Source organism: Neopsephotus bourkii, unplaced genomic scaffold, assembly GCF_033783945.1.
Source record: "Neopsephotus bourkii isolate Nb327-2 ecotype Australia unplaced genomic scaffold, CSIRO-AGI_Nbou_v1 NB_1308, whole genome shotgun sequence".
Classification (NCBI taxonomy): Eukaryota; Metazoa; Chordata; class Aves; order Psittaciformes; family Psittacidae; genus Neopsephotus; species Neopsephotus bourkii.
Window position 1 is genome coordinate 376293 of NW_026901790.1, and position 18979 is coordinate 395271.

The 18979-nt window shown below is 42.9% G+C and overlaps 1 protein-coding gene across 1 annotated transcript in view; it reads right to left on the bottom strand.

The window, feature by feature from the left end:
• The window catches only part of STAC (SH3 and cysteine rich domain), a 58767-nt gene that overhangs the window by 30652 nt on the left and 9136 nt on the right, over positions 1–18979 (bottom strand). Inside the window, exon 2 of the mRNA XM_061366153.1 lies at positions 6232–6508. Coding sequence (XP_061222137.1) covers positions 6232–6508 — 277 coding nt within the window. The remainder of the gene's footprint in view (positions 1–6231; positions 6509–18979) is intronic.

Sequence of the window (18979 nt, forward strand, 5' to 3'; positions counted from 1 at the left end):
CTGTACCTGTCTAGTCTACAGCTGACAGTTAACTGCATACAGTACAGTTTGGTTACTGCAGTACTTAACTTCCTACTCCCAAAAGGCTTTTGTTTAGCTCTTCTTACAGGGCTCCTCCCTAAAGTGCAACAATTTATGTTTATGGAGAATTATTAACTCAAGAAAGAAATCATAGGACAAACGGGGTTCAATTTCAAGCAAATATATATATTAATATTATTATCTTGCATCAATTTTTTGCAGATGTGCATTAAAATATGCAATGCTTTTGTTTGCCTTAAACCCTAGCACAGCAGGTCAGAGAGGACTGAAATCATTCTCGCTCACACTGATTCTTAAAAGTACTACAAGATTTAGGTGCCCATCAAGTGGAGAGAGAACTGGAGTCTCCGAAAGCCAGGTGTGGGTTTACTGGAGAGAAGGAGGAGAAAGAGGCAGGGACTCCAGGTCATGTATTATTAAACCTATGGGATGGCTCCTGGTACTGGTCACTGAGTAACTGACAAGGTTACACAACTGCCCCTTTTCCTCACAATCACAACCAAAGGAGTGTTTTGAAAACCTCTTTCCATAGAGAAACTCTTTGTCCTCTTACATTAATAATACACAACATTCACACTATGTTGTACTGTAGGGGTCTATCATCCAGAAAATAGACCTGGGAAGGCTCAATTGTGACTGCACAAACCCATTAGAGAGGCGGACACAAAGCCTCCTCCTCAAGCTGCTCCAGGGGCATCTCCTCCTCACTGGCAGCTCTTTACCCTTCTCTATAGGGGACAACTCTCATGCTGATGCAGTGGCAACACAAATCTTTTGCCAGAGGGTCATGCGGGCTGGGAGATGCTACAGGGACTGAGTGGAGGCAAGGCTGAATAACATTATTTTGCCTTTATCCTCCAAGAAAAGCCTCAGTAAATAAAAATGCCATTTTATATCTGTATTGTTAAGAGTCCTCCAAACTACTATAGCCTTGGAAACCGAGCTGTCATGCTTCCCAGGTGTCCTTTTACTTTGCCTAGCTGCCAAGCAGGGGTGATCAACGTGTTTACCAGACCCTAGTCTACCTGGATAACGCCCAATAAAGGTAGGTGTGGATCAAAGCAGAATGCCTGCTTAATGGAAGCAGCAAGCTTTAAAAAAGGCAAGAATGTTCTTTCGGAGGGAGCTGATCAGACTGGAGGCAGAAAGCAGTGTCACAGTTCCTGTGAAATTTTGCTATATTTAATAAGCATCCACATAAATTACAGTTACATAAACACTTCCTCAAACTACAGAGTTTTTCCATCACTTATTAGTCGCAGCTACTGATAGCCTTAAGAGGTTCAGATGTAGTGACTAAGGAAAATAGGAGACCATAGCTCCAATTGAGATTCTCTCTTATCAACTTATCAACCTTTACGGAGGATGCTGCATTACAGCCCTGGTGATGAAAATGGCTGAATGTTCTAGTAACCACAGTAACACAGTGAAATAAAGGAATAAAGGCTGCCTCTAAACGATGTGGCCAGAAAGAATGGCCACATGGCACTTTGCTGGTGGCTAAACCAGACAGTGGCAGGAGCCAGTCAATACTAAAGGGATATCACAATTTCACTGCTTAAGCACTGCTCGTAAGTAGACGGGAAGTAAACTGCGTTAGAGGTTTATTATTGGTATTACTTCTTTGCATGCTGCTTTGTTTTCTATATGCTTCTCTGCCTGGAACCTAGCTACTTCCCTGAGAAGGCAGCTACTGAGTTCTTTGCCTCCAGAGCTGCAAAGGTCTGGAGAATCTGCATCCAGACTAGAAACTCTATTCCCCAGAGACCATCCATAGATGAGTCTATCTCAGGTCCATAAGCTAGTGATGGCATGATCCAAAAGAACCTGGGTTTGACTATTACTGGACATTCCAGACCACAATCTTGTTGGGTCTTCCTGAAAGTTTGTGGCCCTCTAGCATTGTCTTTCCAGACAGAGATACTGCATCAGGTGTCACTAGAAAAGGTGGTTGGTGAAAATTCTGCATCCGAGTTAAGGTTAAGCAGGGAAGGAAACTGCTAAGTATGCTTTTGAAACACCAGTGTTGTTATAAATAAGCTTCTATTTCGTTAAAACACAGCTTTAAAGGTTTAACTTTAAAGTCAGCTATTTTTAAAAGCAAAGAGGCTTATTTTTGCTACACTACTTATATCTGACTTAGATGGGAATACGTTAATTGCATGTAATATGCTTGGAATGTGTGGAAAAGAACATTTTTTCCATGTGAGTCAGCACAGGAAATGAACTGCAAATGAGTAAAATGTTGAGAAGTCTGCAGATGGAGTTTTTTTAAATACACAATGTTTTTCAAGAGTAGAGCACTGACATCATGTTTTCCTCAAGAGTATCACAGAGACGAACGGTGACACACCAGCGACTGAAGAAGAGCAAGAACTCGCTTCTGATCAGCATAGTTGAAGACTCTAACCCAACGCAACATGAACAGCTATCTTTGCCAGTGCCAGGCAGTTTTGCCTACCCATTGCCAAAGCTTGCCACATTCTTGCTAAACACAGAGAATGGAAGGCAACACAAAGCAAACACAAAAGGGTTTGATTTTCTTTTCACAGTGATGTAAAATAAGCAAACCAGTGTCTTCTAAATAATGATCTAGTGATACATTCCACAAGATACTTCGATTTTCAACCTTTTCCCTTGTGGAGGTTATTAAAAGAGTGCTAAATACTAGTAGTAAGAACATCAAATAAATGGGTGTCTGAGAGTCTTACTATGGGTCGATGCAGTTAGGAAAAGATGTAGCTCACCATGGAGCTGAAACCTCAGGCCTAAACTAACCAATGCTTGGAGCTCACAGCAGCAGAACAGTGAGAGGCAGGAAGGAGGAGGGTCTGCTCCAGCATACGGCTGATTTGCTCTGAAATTAAGTGAATTATTACTGCTGACTTCGGTATTAGAACTGGCAATTGTACTGCAGTACTTGATGCTGCAAGAAGGCTCCATTAATGCAAAGTGGATCCTCCATGCACTCCTCAGAGCTCCCCCTGCATCTGAAGTTTTCTCCCTTATGTCACTTGGCAGAAAACTACTGCTTCTATGTTACATTCTTATTCTATTTACTGAGGTGGAACCTTCCCCAGTCTAGTAGAGTCAGTAGGAACTCTTAACTCCTGTCTTTAAGGTGAGGTATGAAGCACACTTGTAATACTGCCTCTTCAATTTTGAACTCGAAACCAATAGTTTCTTTTGAGTATGCTGCATTGCACTCTGGGATGCATGAACAGCACTTGAATGAGTCAATTTGCATTACACTGATCCTAGTAAACATCTTCCTCTGAATGCTCAAATCGATTACACGTACTTGGCCATTATCTGATGACTCTCCTTCTGTCAAATGAACCCCGCTGCATCCCAAAGGCAACATTTGGCCTAACAATCAAGGAGAGATGATGCACATATTTTTTGTAGGAAGATAATGTGTCACATCCCTTTGCTTTAATTTTGCCTTGAAAAGAGCAGTCCAAGGAGCCTGCTGCCTCTGCTCCCAGTGTTCCGCTCACTCTGAAGCTACAAACAGATTCTGCCACACCAGGGAGGCTGAAGTACGTACTGCACGTTCATGCTCCGCACAGTTCATCATGCTGCCCTGTACCAAACAGAGCTGCTCAGTTCATAGATCAGAAAGCCATTTAAGGTGAACCTGGAAACATCCCGAGTGACAAAACTGAAACCATCCAAAGTCAAGCTGGGATTTTCCTGGACTCTTTCCCCCAGTCTTCAAAACACGTATCTGTCTTTGCCTTTATTCTCAGCAATAAGGAATTTAAAGCCATAGGCTCGTTACCCTCCAATGTCACTGCCCATGAGAAATGGAAATAGAGAGAACAAAGAGGCTCCGTGTTGCAAGCTCAAATTCAGAGTCCCTGCACAGAAGTGAATTTGTTTCAGTCTGTCTTTGGGAGCAGGCTGGACAGGAGTTCCTGGGAATCTGCCTGTTGCGCTCCCCCACCAGCTGCAAAAGCTATATGGATTAACTGGAGCTGCAAATGGTAACAGCCAGACCTCCCATGCTCCTTAAAACACAATACAAGCAAAACCAGGCACGACTGCAGTAAGGATCAAAAGGACAGAATTACAGGAAGAAAGATGTCTATTTAGAACCAGGGCATCTAGACTCCAAAGCATTATAAAGCAAAACTCTCATCATCTTTTCTGCTGCACCTCCAGGCAAAGATGAGCTGGAGGAGGTGAAAGCAATTCACCTGAGTCAGCCTGCCACCAGGCAAACCAGGCTGCATTAGCTTCTTCAGTGACTATAAAAGGCTTCTTTCTCTCATGAAGTAGCAATGTTATAGAGTAGAAAAGGGAAGTCCTCAGAGGACAGAAAAGAATAGCGCAAGTTCAGAAGGCAGGTGGGGTTAAAACTGGTATTTTGAAGCTCCAAGCTATGCTTCAGGACTTTCCTACCCCAGATTGCCCAGCAAAGGAGAAGGGCATGGGTGTTTATGAGCTGGCATTGCTCCCTGCAAAGTTTGCTGCCAGTATTAATCCATCTCGAGCAGCAGTGTTTTGGAACAGTATTGCTGAGTCGTGCAGATCTGCCATGATACTGATCTCCATACAACAGCGTGGAAAGCTGCCAGGAATGCAAAGGACTTATATTTGCAGCATATATTTGTGAAACTAAGCCTCGATGAAACGTCCATCCGCGTTACAGAAGAAGACAAGTTCTGGGCCTGCTTCCACAAATGGGTTATTTCAGCTAACTACCTGTATTCTGCCTCCCAGACTTCCTTTCAGTATCTGCTCTATGAACTCCCCTGATATTGATGCTTTACTCCTTCTCCCTTTGACTTGATCTATCACTTAAAGTAGAAAAAAGCTTAAAAGACTGGAAACTAGCACCAAAAATCTGGGATCAAAGCTTCTCTGTTTCCCTGGATTCAGTACAGCTGTGGTGCAGAGAGGATGAAATCAAGCCTTGTGTTTAACCCTTCACTTCACGAAGGCAGGATTGTCTTGCATGAGAGTTAATGTTCTGCAGACATCTGCCTTTTCCCATGGAAAAGGAGGTACCATTCTCTGAAAAAGGCTGAGCAATCCTACCAGCATCATTCAAGAACTCATCATACTGTTATCTGAAGGGCAGTGATTTCCATGCCAAAGGACATGAGTTTCTTACAGTAAGCTAGATAAACTACAGACAACAGTTTGCGCTCAAAGACCTGCGCTACTTCTGCATGAAGATAGTGTTTTACTCCTTATCCTGTCTAAAAACCTGGACAGTGTGTCACTCAATTTCACACTGGTACACTGCCACTGAATTCATTCCAGATCTACTGTACCGGGACAACTAGATGATCTCAAGGTCCTTTCCAAGCCTAACTACTCTATGATTCTATAAGTAACAAGAAGACCAAGTTATGTGTACATAGCACACTCGACAAAACAACATGAACTTCTAGGACCAGACTTCTGAAGAGCAACTCCTGCAGCCTCCCACAGTGGTGACCGTGCATGTTCTACACCTCCAGCCACCCTAACCCTGACCTCTCCTTGCACAGCCCCATAGATAATCTGCAGCATCTTCAAGCATCTTACCTTACAAGCAGGGCTCATTATAGTCTTGAACACTGCCAGGGATGGGGCAGCCACAGCTTCTCCGGGCACCCTGTGCCAGCATCTCAGCACCCTCACAGGGAAGAGCTTCTGCCTAAGAGCTCAGCTCAGTCTCCCCTCTGTCAGTTTAAAGCCATTTCCCCTTGTCCTATCTCTACAGGCCCTTGTCCAAAGCCCTTCTCCAGGTTTCTTGTCAGCCCTTTATGTATTGGAATACTGTTTAAGGTGAATGCAAACTGGGCACAATGCAGGGTGCGAGGGCAGACGCAAGTTGCAAGAGAGTTAGAATTACTGTTGGGCAAAAGAATTAGGACAGCATACACAAATCTGCAAGGTGTATTTCTGCTGTTTCAAGTGTAACATGCAACCATATTTGTGCTTGGTGCTCAGTATGACCTGATCGAGAGAGGAATCTGACTCCAGCTGAAACCCTCACCTGTAATTCATGATAACATTACGTGTCTACAAGATATACAGATATAGAAGTTGCATTAACTAGTGCAGATGTGACAGAAGTGTGGGTCCTTTCAGCATGAATACTCTCAAGCAGACATCCGGGCTCATGTAAGTCATGGAAATGTCACCCTGCGCTCCCGAGCAAGCAAGGATTTAACACCGGTCGCTCCTTACCGACAATCATGTGGTTGCAGACGTCGCAGAAGGTGGGCTTCTTGAAGATGTGCTCCTGGAAGATGTGAGCCTTGTTGTTCTCTGGCAGCTGCTGCACTCTGGTCGGGGAGGACGCCTGGCTCTCGGAGCTGGGGAGCTGCCCGGTGCTCGTGCTCACCTCGGGCATCAAGTCCACTTGCAGCTTCACGTCGCTGTTAGTCCTCTGGAAGAAATTGTCCGCGCTTTTACTCCGCAAGCTTTTGGTCTTGAAGGAAAGCGACCGCTTCAGCTTCTGCAGCTGCAACAGAGAAGCCAGTCACAATCACAGCCCTTTGGTCCCCAGCAGCGAGGCAAGGCTCCTGCGTTTGGGGTGCGCTGCAGGCAAGTGAACCTGGGAGCCATTGGCAGACCCTGACCCACCTGAACAATAAAACTGACTTTAGAATTTAACCAGTAATTTCAGAGCAAAGAAAACACACCCCAAAGAGAAAATAAACTACCCTACACATGCTTGCTGATAGACAATGAAGTCCTGATGAATGCTGCTATTGGGCTTTTCTTTCAGGTATGAGAGCAAAGAGGTACTGCAGAGAGTTGTACACATCCTTATAACACCTGAGGAGTGTTCTTCATCCTTGCATGGTCCTTAAGCATCCCGTAAAGGCATCTCAGGAACCCCTGTTAAAAAAACCCTAGTACAAGAGGAATGAATTCAGTAAAGATGTTTGAAACGCTTGCATTTCTTGAATTTGGCAGAAACAGGGATTTCATGCAGTTTTGACAGAAATTCTTGTTTTCTTTTAGTTCTTTTTAAATGAAAGAAGGCTAAGGAGCAGTAACAGTATCATTAATTAGCTAACTGATGGTTAATGCATTAATTAATACCAGTTAATGCACATTCACGTATGTTCTTGTGTGTATATATATATGTGAACATATGTATGTATATATACATGTATTGTGCCTTGATGTCAGACTATTGAGGACTGCGATAAGGCAGTGATTTGTTAACTCAGACTCTTTACCTGTCAACTGCCTTGCACTGTACAGATCCTCTCATCCTTCCCCCCCCAAAACCAAGTTTATATAAGGCTGAGAAAGGTGCAAGGCAAGGCACAGAAAGTATCAGGGTATCAGCTGCATGTGTTTGTGGGTCTGTCATCTCCAATGGCCCACAAGTAGAGACCACCTAAAAGCAAAGCCAGCTCCACACTGCCTTCATGTTTGCTGTCTCTGGAGCCTAATGCCGCTGTATCACCTTTCACTCAGCATTATTCCAACCACCGCACAATCCTTTCAATCACTGCTGCAGTTCTCTGGGCAAGTGTGATGTAACAACCCAAATTTTCCATGCCACCAGGCTGGCTGTGGTATCCAGCAGGAATGGTTTATATTAGAGACTGTTTATGTTAGGAGCAATGATGATTGGGAGTCATAATTCACACTAACAGAAAGGGAAGGAGTTCACATGCTTCCCTAAAGAAAGCGTGGCACTGGTCTGTCACACTCACCCAGTTGCCCCAGAGCGCTTGCAAGAGCAGAACTCCCTAGGTTCTATTCCTGATCCATCTATTTTCCCTATGTTGCAGCCAAAAGCATTGAAGGAATCCCACCTTCAGACACAAGCAGCTTGCTCTTGGAGAAAGGAGACACTCCAGCTCAATTCCCCATGGTTCATAATGAGCTCTTCAAGTCCAATAAACAGGCAAAGGGTTGCCATTGCCTCCAGTTAACAGTGTTTGGGTTTGTTATATGGGAGCAAACCGCGTTTTGCTCCCTGAGCTGTTTCTCCTTAGTGGCTTTGGGAGTAGGGCGAGACCAGAGCCCATCCAATGTGCACCACTCTCACCCACAACTCTCTCGGGGTTCAAGCAATCCAAAAGGAAATACCTATTTGCAAGAGACACTCAGTCCCTGGGGGAGTGTGTGAATAAGAGCAATTAAGTTATTCTATGCAGCTACCAGGTAAGAGCAGTTTCTGAAGCTCTTTCAGCTGAAGCCAAAGTCATGGATTAGCTGAGCCTAAATCTCACTGTATAACTGCACCAATAATATGTGAGGTCTTTTCTCTTCTGCTTGGATGTTAAAGTCACTGAGGTTACTCAGTACCGAGGTTACTCCATCTCTCCGGTGACAGCCAGGAACTCTGCAGTAATTCACCCCCTTCCCACCTCACTGAAGTCAGGCCTAATTAGTGCAGCAAAACACAGAATTACACCGCCCCAAGGTGTCTGAATTGGCATTCATTATTGATTGCCCATCCATTTCCATAGAGCCATAGGAACTTAATTACATTTCAAAATGCTGCTTCTCACACAGAAAGAAGACTAAGCTGTGCAACACAGGATTTGTTTTACCATGAAACAACTGTCCTAGTCTGGACAACGCACGTAGTGCACCATAAGGAGCTCTGCATTTACTACCCTCTCACCCTGGTCTCCTTTGCACAGCCATTTGCCAGTCAAGGGTTGTACCAGCAGCTTTTCCTCCCCCAGGCAGAAAAGCCAACAGTTTTCCAAAGGTTAGTCCAGCATTCAGGCTATGCATGTCCAAACACATGCATGCACACCATGCTGAGCATACAACTGCGCATACCCCATGCATCACCATCACCAACAGTCAGAGCAGGACACGTACATACTGAAGAACAAATTGACCAAGTTACATTCACAGATTTGGTAGGCATCTCTGCACAAGCCAATAGTCCTGAGATTCCCTGAGTACTGTCCTGTGTTAATGTGGTTAGGTAATCTCCAGACAAGGTAGGCATCCTTGTTGTTACCCAAATGCAGATATCATACTCATTTGGATTCACATTCAGGCTAGAAGACACCTATATATTTGGCTTGCACTGCATCCCTAAAACACCCATGAAATCTGAAGCTATTATATCCCAAGCAGGCTACATGTGTACAGAAGCAACTATGCCAAACTGCAGAACATCAGCAATGTTTGGTACTTTACATAGCTTCCTGAAGCTCCCTCCATAATGCTCTCAGGGTGAATGGTGGTCACTGGGAGGACAAACTGCATCTCACGTTATGTTATATTAAGTATGTTATATTATGCTTGTTATGTTTGCTGGGGCCAAAAGCTTTGGTGTTCAGAGCAACCCTCACAGAGCCTGCCCACTTCAGCTTATTTCCCAGTGTGCTTGGTCTTGTTCCCTTCTCAACCACTGCTACTCATCATTGCTAGCAGCAGAGGCTCCTGTTCAGCGTGGGGCCAATAGGGAGATGAACTTTATATATTTGCACTCTTAACTCTCTTCCAGGAGAAATGAACAGACAAATCATAGAATCATAAACCAGATTGGAAAAGATCTTTAAGTGAACCAGGCTTATCAACTGCACTTTACTGACAGACCATATAACCAAGCCCTCACTCTCAGACTATTGAGCTAGCAATGAAAAACAGAGATACTGCTTGCTCTTCTCTATCCCTTTCTTCACACTAGTGTTAACAATGTGATTAGATGGATTACAACTAATATAGGGTATTAAGAGAGCTGGAATGAGCCATCAAGCCAGTTTGATCCCACAGTCTTTATAAAATGCAGCTATTTTGTTTAGCTATGCAGACTAAAAATGCTCTGCCAGCGTATTTCACTCTGCTGTGAGACAAACATCCACCTTCTGTAAGGAAATGCTGCTTCTTCCTTACAGCTTCTTAGGGCAAGTTTCCAAATTGACTTTTACATTGTTATAAAAGAAGGACTTGATACACAGAGGGCCTAGAGGATGTTGTGTAGATTCACTAGAGAGCACATCAGGTACATGGGATGTTACCCAAGGGGACTCAGACCAAAAGCCTTTCAAATAAGGGAAAGAACAAGTGTCTTGATGAATGGCATCATGGCATCTCTTCTGCTGAGCACAGTCCATTTTCTGGGGCAAGGAGCATTCAATTTGTATTAGCAACCCTCAGAACATACTTCAGATGCTAACTAGATTTGTGGAAGGACTGGATGTTACCAGGGTGTAAGCTAGCCTGGCAGCATCGCTGGGTTTCAGCTAACTATGCTTCGGAGTAAACAAGGAACCAGCTCAAACAGAAGTGCTTATTTTTGTGAGCATGAAGGATGATGGTTTTCTTCTTAGAATTGAGGGATACAAAAGTAAGCTATTTTGGGACACAGACAAGGGTGGGTTTTATTCCTGGGTTTGATTTGAACATGCACTGCCTTGGTATTTTAATGAGCAAAAATAAGATCATGACATGCCCAAAGCCAGTACACCAGTTCATAAATCATATGTACGCTTGCCTGCTGATGAGAGAAGTACCATGTCTTACAGCATTAACAAGATAAAAGGATATTTCAAACACTTAACAGGTTGCTATTATTTTATTGGAAAACACCCATGATAAAATTTGTTAGCAAGGCTGATTCCTTTTCTACCTTCCTTCTAAATAATAAATAGTACAAACACTCTGCTGGTACAAATTGAATTAGCTGAACTGACTTCAATTGTAGCTGATTTATACAGTTCCTATCACGTATTTGTGCCTGCTCTAGCCAGCTTTCTTGGAAGCTGCATCATTTTAATCCACTACAGACAAAGAAGGAGTGCTCATTACTGCAGAATCTGCTACGTATTATATCTGTGTGCTTTCCCAAACAGATTGCATAGCTGGCGTGGGAACAAGTATGTTTGTTATTATTGTAAAAGTAAAGAAATCGAACTGTCTACTTGAATACTGTGTTGGAATAGTCAAGAGGGGAGACATTTTCCATCATACCTAACAATAACACTGCTCCTGATTTATTGTGTACTTCCAACTACTCTGGTTGGCTCTCGCTGCTCTGATCGTCATCCTCAGATTCCCCTCCCTGCCCTACACTGGTTTTGATACTCACTGATCCTCAAACCTATTTAGGATATAAACCTTTTCAGGCAGGGCTCTTGCTGTGACTCTGTTTCACACATAGAGTCCTAACCGCAATGAAATGCTCCGATTGGCATGCCAGAGCCTAACAGCAAAACTCCTGAGAGAGCCTTAGGCTTTGAAAGCATAAAGTCCAAAGGGATGCTCAGTTGTCACTGCTCCTATGGATGTCACTGTGAATCACACGTCCTCAGCCCTTCCCTGATGTACTACAGCGCTGGCAGCTGCGCTTTTACATCTCTAATTGCCAGACCTCTAAATTATCAAGAGGTAGAGCCTGCACGTGTAGCCAAGCAGCGTGTTGGCTTAGCGGACCTGCTCATTCTGTACAACTCTCTGGTTTGGTTTAAAACAAGCTGAACAATTAATTTAGCTCTCAACAGCTGTTCCTGCAGTTGGTCTGAAATTACCCTGCAGTTTTGGGTATGTTTTCTTCTTATATTGCAAGGTGCCAGGATTAGCAAACATGTGAGACAAATGTGAAATAAAGTGCTGAAAGTTTTAAGGCCTGAAAAAGATGAAAAAGTCCAGCTTGTGCTCCAAGTTCCTTTATATAGCTTCAAAATTGAACAGGAAAGGTATCAGGAGAAAGCAATACAGTGTGGGGAGTGATAGATTTGAAGAAACACAATTTCCTAACTATAACAAGTAACATCTAATCTCAGGGTAATCCTTTTCCTCCAGTAAGTTCAGAATAGTCTACTTAGTTTTAAGGCATAAAAAGAGTAAACTCTGTGTTAGATATTCTGCAACTGTGACTTATCCTGAGCTTGTATTACCTTCCCCACCAACTATATACACATAGTGACTTCAAAAGACTCACAGTCATTTAAACACTTTAAAACAGCTTGTAAAAAGGAGGAAGCCTATGCAAGATAAATACAGTGATACCTGTATGCATGTCAAATGCAGTAAATTTTAATGATAAGTAAAATCCCACCCCAACACGTGTAATAAGCTTACATATTTAGCCAGGACTCTCAAATTCGACGTGTAACAGCATTGCTGCTGCTGTGCCGTATTTTGGTGTATTCTGCTGCTTTCTTTCAAACAGTTTACATTAGAAAGAGTAATGTAGAAAGAAAAGAGTTCATTTAACATTCCTCTTTGTGACAGATCTAGTCTCTAGTGGTGTCTCTTCACACTTCCTAACGGGTTGGGTTCAAGTTCAGATTGGGGAAAAGGCTTGCGATAACACTAACCCGAGGGTCAGGTTCAGCCTGCTTCTAACAGAGAGGAAAAACGGACTCTGCCTCAAAGTCTGCTGCATTTCAAGCTAACGACAAACAATACCTTTCAGTGAAGCTACTAGCATTCTGAAGTTTATCATCTGCTTCATTGAAATCAGATTAACTCAGGTCTGCCGAGTTCATTTTGTTGAGCTCAATGGTTATCAATTCTTCCCTCTCTGTGCATATGTGCATAAATCAAAGCACATTAGAAATCAAACTAAGCAACACTTCAGACACTACTAAGCTTGTTGCTTGATTTGTATCAGGGTTGCAAGATGTTTTGTCTCTTTGATCTCCTCTCCTGCTTAACCTAGCAAAAGAAGAGCTGCACCTCTCAGGAGCAGGGAGACAAACAAGAAATCCCGTGTTTATACCCAGCATTATATCCTCCCTGCTGCTAAATAGCTGTTCCAACACAGGTGGCACCAGCTGTGAGAGATCTTTTATAATCCAGTTTATGAAAGGTGGCTGCTGGAATAACCAGCTGCAAACCTCTGGGTGGGTTCTGTCCTGTCCCTCTTTCATGGTCTAGCAATTGAATGGCCTGAGTCTTTCCTCCTGAAACCAACAGGAAAGCTCATGAAGAAAACAGTCAGGAAAAGTCTTTCAACTGTTTTTAACACACAAAAACATCCCTATATTTTCAGTTTCAACACAGGTATGTGTTTGCAACGTCTTGTTTTGTACTTTGGGTTTCACTTCAGGCATCTGGTTGCTAAGCAGCCGGTCACCTCCATACTCTGTCCCCATTAGGATGGGGGACATAGGGTTATCTCTTGCTTCCTGACATAGAAGGAACTATGGACTGCTACCTCTGAGGTTTCTTTGGGAATCACGCATTTTGCTGCCCTTTTGGAACATGTCTTTTCCATTTCAGCTTCTAAACGGAGCCACGATTTCCCTGCAGTAACTCTCAATTTACCAATCTTTGCTGTTGTGTAAGTAACACAATTAAATTTGGAGATTAAAAGGCTGGATTTCAGAGTAATGTAAATCCAGGCAGCCCTGCTGAGGTGAAGGAAGCTATGCTGGGATCTACCCACTGAGAGTCCTCAATAGTAATAACAGAGCTGGCATTGTGCTGCTTTTCCCTGTCATGAATATTCTGCAGTGGATGTGATTGCGAATGTAAGATTAATCATCCTTGATTGTACCTTGTCTCCATCCATCTATGAAGCGTGCATCATTATTTGCCACTAGTGATCTTATGAGAAATTAAAGCTCAATACAACCCCCTTGGACCATTAGCATCCTGCTAAAAAGTGCTGTTCTACCCCTAGCAATAGTTTCCACTGATTTACTTTACCCATTTGTTTTTCCTCTTATATTTATCTCTCTCTTTTTTTTTTTAACAGAGCTGTTTTATCCTACTTTAAATGGTAGTATGACTCTTGAAGCAAGCATGGAAATACATCTGGCAAGGAGGCCGATATTAACACAGGGCAAATTAACATCAGCACCAGATCCTGCGTCCTGGATAACCACATTTGTACCATCTTAAAACGAAGACTGAGATCTACTGGGAGTTGTTATAGTTAATATTCTGCCAGTGTTTCCACCCTTACTTCTGGGGTTCAAACTTACACTGTTCAAATTGCTTCGCAATGAAAACATGCGAGTGCTCAGCTCTACAACAAAGTTATTGTCACTACTCCAAATCCTAAGGTCTTTCCTCACTGTTAACTCCTGCTGGGTGCAGCGAGCATGTTTATTGAATAAAGGCTTGGGGCTTGGCTAGGTGGTTGGGTTTTTTGTTTTGAAATGAAACTTTCTGAGTTTACTACTGTTTTACACTATGCATTAAACCCAAAGGCTTTCTGCACGCATGCAGCACAAAAAGACACCTGGCCACCTTCAGCATCCTGTTATCTGGCTGCCTTCATTCAACCCTTCTCTGCCAATCTCCACTCCTCCATAACCAAATATAGATAGATCCAGGGGGACACCCTATGCTTCTCACTTCCTTGGTCTTTCCTAGACACTTGTTTCAAGTTCATACTTTGTGTGAATTAATTCTGCCCAAACGTCTCACTTAGCTGCTGTGCTTTATAACCCAGAGATGATGTTATCTCATTTTCCAATCAACAGAAGGGCCAGAAACACACTGCCAGAATTTGGGTGCTATATGGTCTATTGGCTTAAAACAAACCCCTAAACTTTGATATTTTGGCTTATTTAATCCCACAGGTTTCTGCCCTCCCTTCCTGCTCACAAGCAGAGGTACAGATCCAAGTTGCACAGTGCGTTTCCATCTTTCCACTTCAAGCCCATCTCAGTGGGAGATGGCGTAGGTACTTCTGCCTTACAGAATATTAGCAGTGTTTGTTGGTGCATTTCCAATTTTCCTTTTTCACAGTTTCCTTCCCCTTCTTGTGCATATCTTAGCAATCTGGCACCAAATTTGCCACCTTCTCTCTTCTTTTTATCCCTCCTGAAGACTGACACTGTCCCATCTTGTGAACACTGCTTCTTGCCAGCCACTCTGCAGGTCAGAGTGCAGCCACCCTGGCACTGCCTGTTCTGACAGCACAAATCCAGCAGGATCCATAGGGTCCTGGTGCTGCTGCCCCAGCACCATTCTGCTCTAAAGCACTGGATCTGGGGGAAGAGCTGAAAGCAGAGGTAGAGCAAAGCAACTAATTCCTCTTGGCTTTTCTGTGCTTCACCTAGGGACCTACCAGATCCTTCATCTCACATTTCCAGTTCTAATGTCCTACAGCAGCTATCAGATACATTATAAAAGCTGTGCCAATTACAGTTTTTCCTATCTTGGTCACATCTTGCTATTCATTCTGCATCTAGTTATCTTCCTGTCCACCACGGCAGAGATCCCTATTCAGATCGAGCCCGGATCTGGCACATTTTCCATGAAAGCTCTACTCAAAGTATAACTTACAGCACACATTTATCCCTTTTGACACATCTGCTCCAGCCATTTGCTAATTCCCAAAAGCACTTCCAGATAATTTTGGGGAAAATTACGCCTGTAGTACCAGTTTCCAAGGAACCTGATACTAGTACAGAAAGTTTCTATCACAATCTATCTTTTGTCTGCTTGTTGTTACGCGTTAGTCATGCCCAGCAGAAACTGGCTTCAGCATCCCACATAAAGAATAGGCCAGCTCTCCACATGAAGAATCTGTTTAACTTGGTGATGATACTGTCATATATACGACATAGGGTTACTTGGCACATTCTGGAGACGTTTAAAAGCCTAAACACTGCTTCAAGAAGTTGACAATGTAAATACATGCATTTGGAGATGGTAATTGGCAAGAATCGTTATGTATGGGATCTATCACACATGCTTGACTTTTTTGGCCTCAGGCTATTCCATTTCTTTCACATTGTTTTCCAAGAGCTGCAAGCTGCTGAGCGTATTTCACCAGCTATTGTTTCAAGATCAACCCTGCAAAACAAAACCATTTTATTTTTATCCTCAGCAGCTGCACAGCTTTCCTCTTCAAATTACCTCTATCAAAGCCTCACGATGAAAATGACTGCAGAAACGCGGTTTCATACTGTGATAGCTGACTTCATGCAAAAGGATGCTTACATGCAGAATACCACAAACTGAAAGGCACAGAATTTAAGGCTATAGCTCTTTCTGAAGAACTACAATTTCTTCTGAGTGTTAGAAGAGATTTTAAGACCCTCAGAATCCTCTAAAGTTCAACTGTTGCTAATGCAAGCCTGCACACAAACAGCTCATAATAAACAAGGAAAAAAGCTTCTGTCACAAGCTTGTGCTCATCTAATAAATGAAGTATACCCAAACTTCACATTTTTGGTATTGAGAGAGAAAAGAGCTGAGGGTATTGACATAACAACAGATTTAGTAGGGGTTACTTATTTGATAGGAGGGCTAGGGATCTTGAAGCAGTAAAAGGATCTGTGAAGCCTTGTCTGACAAAGATACCAGTGACTCCAACGGGAACAACATATTGCATGGGGCTGCAAGAGGGATGCAGGCAGACAGAAGAGCAGGGGAGTAGAAGAAGGAAATTAGAGGAAAGAGAAGTCAAGTTAGGACAGAGAGGGTGTTAAAGAATATAAATATGAATTCTGTGTAAGAAGAGCAATTTCCATGAAGTGCCTTGCTTTGTTTAGTCCCTTCTGTCCAAGCAGGTATAATTCCTGGTATCAGCAGAGTAGCACTGGCTTATAAGGAACATGACATATTACACCAGAAATCAGAGGTACTGATCTCTGCTGAACTGAAGAGCCAGTGCAGTACTTGCTTTATTTTATATGCAATAGTGGCTGCAAGTATGACTGTACTAAAGGTACAATAACTCATGGAAAGGAAATTTTTTTCCAGAACTCAGCAGCTGGTAGTAAACACCAAATGACATTACTGCTACTTGAGGAATACTGTATTTACTGCACTGTGTTCTCAACGATAAAATAGGTGTGCCGATAAAAATAGGCTAGCCTTCTCATCTTGCTAGAAAAGGGCTGACTTTTCATCAGGCTGGCTGTCTACGCTTCTCATGGCCAGCATCCGGTCATAGCCGAGCTCTCCTTGGAGTCAAATCGTGTTATTAAGGTTTTTATTTTAAGACTTGGCTGTCATATTTTGAACATTTGTGAAATGATTCTGATTTCTCTGCGTTCTAGCAGGATTCAAGTAGGGCTATTAGGGCTGTTGGCATTCGTTTGAGCTCGGATAATCTCTAAGGAATCATATGTCCACAGCGTTTTTCCTGGGTATCAGGCAGGAACTGATAAAAACACCAGTGTTGTCAGAGCACAGAACTGCAGCACAGGGAAGTCTGTGGGAGCCTAAACTGCCTGGGGAAGCAGGAGCTTGAAAACCCTCCATTGGCAGTGCAGTTGGAAAGGAATCTCTTGATTTGCATTGGTCTTCAACTACCTATCCAGAAAGGAGGCTAAGAAGAAGGTTTCATGTCTTCTGTGTAAGGAATGTTTTCTATTACCTCTCTGCCTAGGTTTTAAGTTTATGTATAGTTTCCTGCATATACACATAAAGAAAACATAAGGTTACATCATGTAAGAGGTGAATGGGCATCCATCCTTTCATTGGCTTATTGTATCAGGGATTGTCCTCGATTAAAGCACTGGAGTGAGAATAGGAACAGAGGGAGAAACACTGAAAGGCAGAGAGTGAGTGGATGAGCTAGCAAAAAAGTTAACTGCTCAACTGGATCTTTAACAGCCAGGAAGATTAAGTCCATTTGTCACTGCAACTAACTACAGGAGATCTAACTGCTGTGAACCTGCCAAAGACTCCTGTGTGCCCATACTTCATGAAACTGGAACATGATTCATCTCGTGGCTGTGGTTTAATAGCAGCACTTCACATTTTGAAGCCTGGCTAGGCTCACATTTGTCTTTCTTTTTGTCATAGGTGCATAACTTTCCATTATAGGGCTGGCTGGAAAACAGCAGTTCCACTTAGCACAGGTTTTCAGAGTTCGAATGATTTTGTTCCACGTTGACATAAGAAACAACTGCAGCCTTTCAAAAGGTCTTTGAGCGAGCTGTGGGCAGAAGACGGGAAAGTCAGACAGGCTAACCTGCCAGGGGAACTGAGAACTGGCCAATTCAAGGTTCAAGACCTTGCTCTGACAGATACACAGTGGTGTTCACCATAGTTAAATTCAAGCTTTTAACTCAGCTGTAGCTGCCTACTATGGTGCATGGTAAAAGATTTCCCCTCAGAGAGGCTAATTTAGAGCACACAAGGCAGGCTTTTCCTTTAAATCACCTTTGATAAAACAATTTCAGTCTGGGTTCCATTTATAACATAGGGAGACTGAACTACCAACTTAACTGCCTAAAGCTGGTCTCTAGTTACAGGTGAGGCTGCCCTGTGAGTTTTTCTGCTCTTTTGACTGGAAATTTCACCTGACAAAAGTGTTTTTCCTGACAAAAGTTTAGCCCATCAAGAAAACGGAAGATTTCCTCAAAACCAGAAGTTTTGATGTTAAAAATACCCAACTTGACACGTACACTTGTTTCACTGGAACATCCATTAACAGAAATGCGTGGCAAATCAGCATAAGTCACCTTATGCTCATTTGAAAATGATTCCTTAAGTAGATAATTTGAATTAAAAGAGGATGTGTGAACGTGACAAATGAGCTACACACACTTAAAATAATATAAATGAGTACACTAAGAGGTACAATAAAAATTGGATATGCCAGGTCCTCGAGCTGATTGGTACTGGCTGAAAACTTAACAGTGGGTGCCTTTGTAAATGCGTATGGACCTGAGCATCTTAACAACTTAACTGCACAGAAGTGAGTGACTCATTGCCAAGTTTGCCATGTTGAATTTTACCCAGTCTACTTTGGTTACTCCTGAGGACAGAGATGCCCAGTCCAAGGCCATTCCTCACTGTGTGTGCGCATAAAGGCAAGGGAGGTTGTGCCAAGGTTTTCAGCCTCTTGGTTCAATCTGAAGGCATTTTGGTTTTGAGGATGGGTACCACAGCATTTAAACTGGCAGGGGAAACAAAATCAATACTGAATAATACACCTATATATGTGATGTTTGTATGCATCACACCAGTAATCTGACTCTTGGCCAACAAAAGCTGATGCGTCCCTTCACTATGCAAGAGTACTTCTTGTAAAAACCAAATGAAGTTAAATATTGGGGCAATGGAGATGAAAGTTGAT